The sequence below is a fragment of the Arvicola amphibius genome, chromosome X (assembly GCF_903992535.2).
Source record: "Arvicola amphibius chromosome X, mArvAmp1.2, whole genome shotgun sequence".
NCBI lineage: Eukaryota > Metazoa > Chordata > Mammalia > Rodentia > Cricetidae > Arvicola > Arvicola amphibius.
In genome coordinates this window covers 93,255,867-93,257,386 of record NC_052065.1, presented here as the reverse complement: position 1 = coordinate 93,257,386, position 1,520 = coordinate 93,255,867, and the positions used below count along the sequence as shown (strand labels likewise).

General features: G+C 58.0%; 1 protein-coding gene across 1 annotated transcript; it reads left to right on the top strand.

Moving 5' to 3' along the window:
* The first annotated feature begins 238 nt into the window (after nucleotides 1–238).
* Kcne5 (potassium voltage-gated channel subfamily E regulatory subunit 5) lies at nucleotides 239–670 on the top strand. The gene has a single exon (XM_038315664.1). The coding sequence runs from the start codon at nucleotides 239–241 to the stop codon at nucleotides 668–670; it is 432 nt and encodes a 143-aa protein (XP_038171592.1).
* The last annotated feature ends 850 nt before the right edge of the window (nucleotides 671–1,520 follow it).

Here is a 1,520-nt window from a genome sequence, read left to right as displayed (position 1 = left end):
TGCGGACTGGAGGGGGCGTGGTGGGGAAGGGGAGGAGGAGCGGGGGTGAGGGGATAAGGAGGCTCCTGCCCGCGCCCCCAGCCACTGCGCGCCGGCCTGCCGGGGAGCTGGGTGCCACCTCACTGTTGAGGTCTCTGCTCCCTGCTTGCTCTGCCTGTTTCTTTGCTCGCTTGCTTCCCCTCGTCTCGGGGGAAGGGTCAACGGCGTCCTGGAGCCTCCGTGTCACTCTCCAACAGCCATGAACTGCAGCGAGAGCCAACGGCTGCAAACCCTCTTGAACCGCCTGCTGCTGGAGCTGCACCATCGGGGCAACGCCAGCGGCCTGGGTGTCGGCCCGGGCCCGAGTATGGGCATGGGGGTCGTGCCTGACCCTTTTGTGGGCCGCGACGTGACCAGCGCCAAGGGCAACGATGCTTATCTCTACATCCTGCTCATCATGATCTTTTACGCCTGCCTAGCCGGAGGCCTCATCCTGGCCTACACCCGCTCCCGCAAGCTCGTCGAGGCCAAGGACGAGCCACCCCTGGCCTGCGTTGCTGAGCAGGAATGGGTCCCCACCGCCTCCGCCTTGGCAGACCCGGAGAATGGCCAGGGCTTCCTGGCTGAGGGCGGCCGCCAGCTCGCACCAGGGGCGCTGCCTGCGATAGCCCAGGGCGCTGAGCGGGTCTAGATCCACTGCCCTCATTTTGCTTATCCCTGGGCCTGGCTCCCGCTCTTTCACTGTCCTGATTTCAGAGCTTGCTTTACCCGGGGCCCAGATGATGATGAGAGGTCAGAACACCTTCAAGGCAAGGTCCTGGGAGGAGATGCATCGCCTTACTCACACCTGACCACTTTCTCTCTCCCCTCCCTTCCATGCCTGCACCCCTACCCCGCACATGCAACTGAATTAAATTGCCTCTGCTCTCTTGTCTTCAGCCAGCCCCAACACCATGCTCCAGCCTTCGGGGAAGAGAAATCCAGCACGTCCAACACTTGGCATTGAATCGAAGCAATGAAGTCTAGCAGAACTCTGGGCCGTCTAACTGGCAGCTGCTCCAGGGGCTGCCAAGGACTGCTCACTCGCACAGCTAACCGGGTTAGCCGTCGCTGCCAGGCCGGCTGCAGCAGCTCCGGCTTTCTGTTGCCTTGGGGACAGAGACAAAGAACATGAAGAGACTTCAGACATCTTTTCCTTCTCTCTCTCTTCAGCAGGCTATTAGGGAGACACTATTGTGGGATAGAATGGACTGAAGGGGAGGGAAGGTTCAATGGGAAAGGAAGATCTATGGCCCCAGGGGTATGGTGTTCTGGTTTCCCTGTCCGCCTAATTGTCATCCCAAAAGTCTGAGCATTAGCAATTTGGACATCTGGCTTGGATAATCATTACTAGTTGCTTAGCCTTAATGATTCCAAATGCTTTTCTTATATTGATTCATTTATTACTGCAGTGTGTGCTTCATTCAGTATGAGGCTCCCTCATCCCCAGCTCTGTAACCCTGGGGAATGTTACAGGCAGGTAATAAAGGTTGTTAAACAGT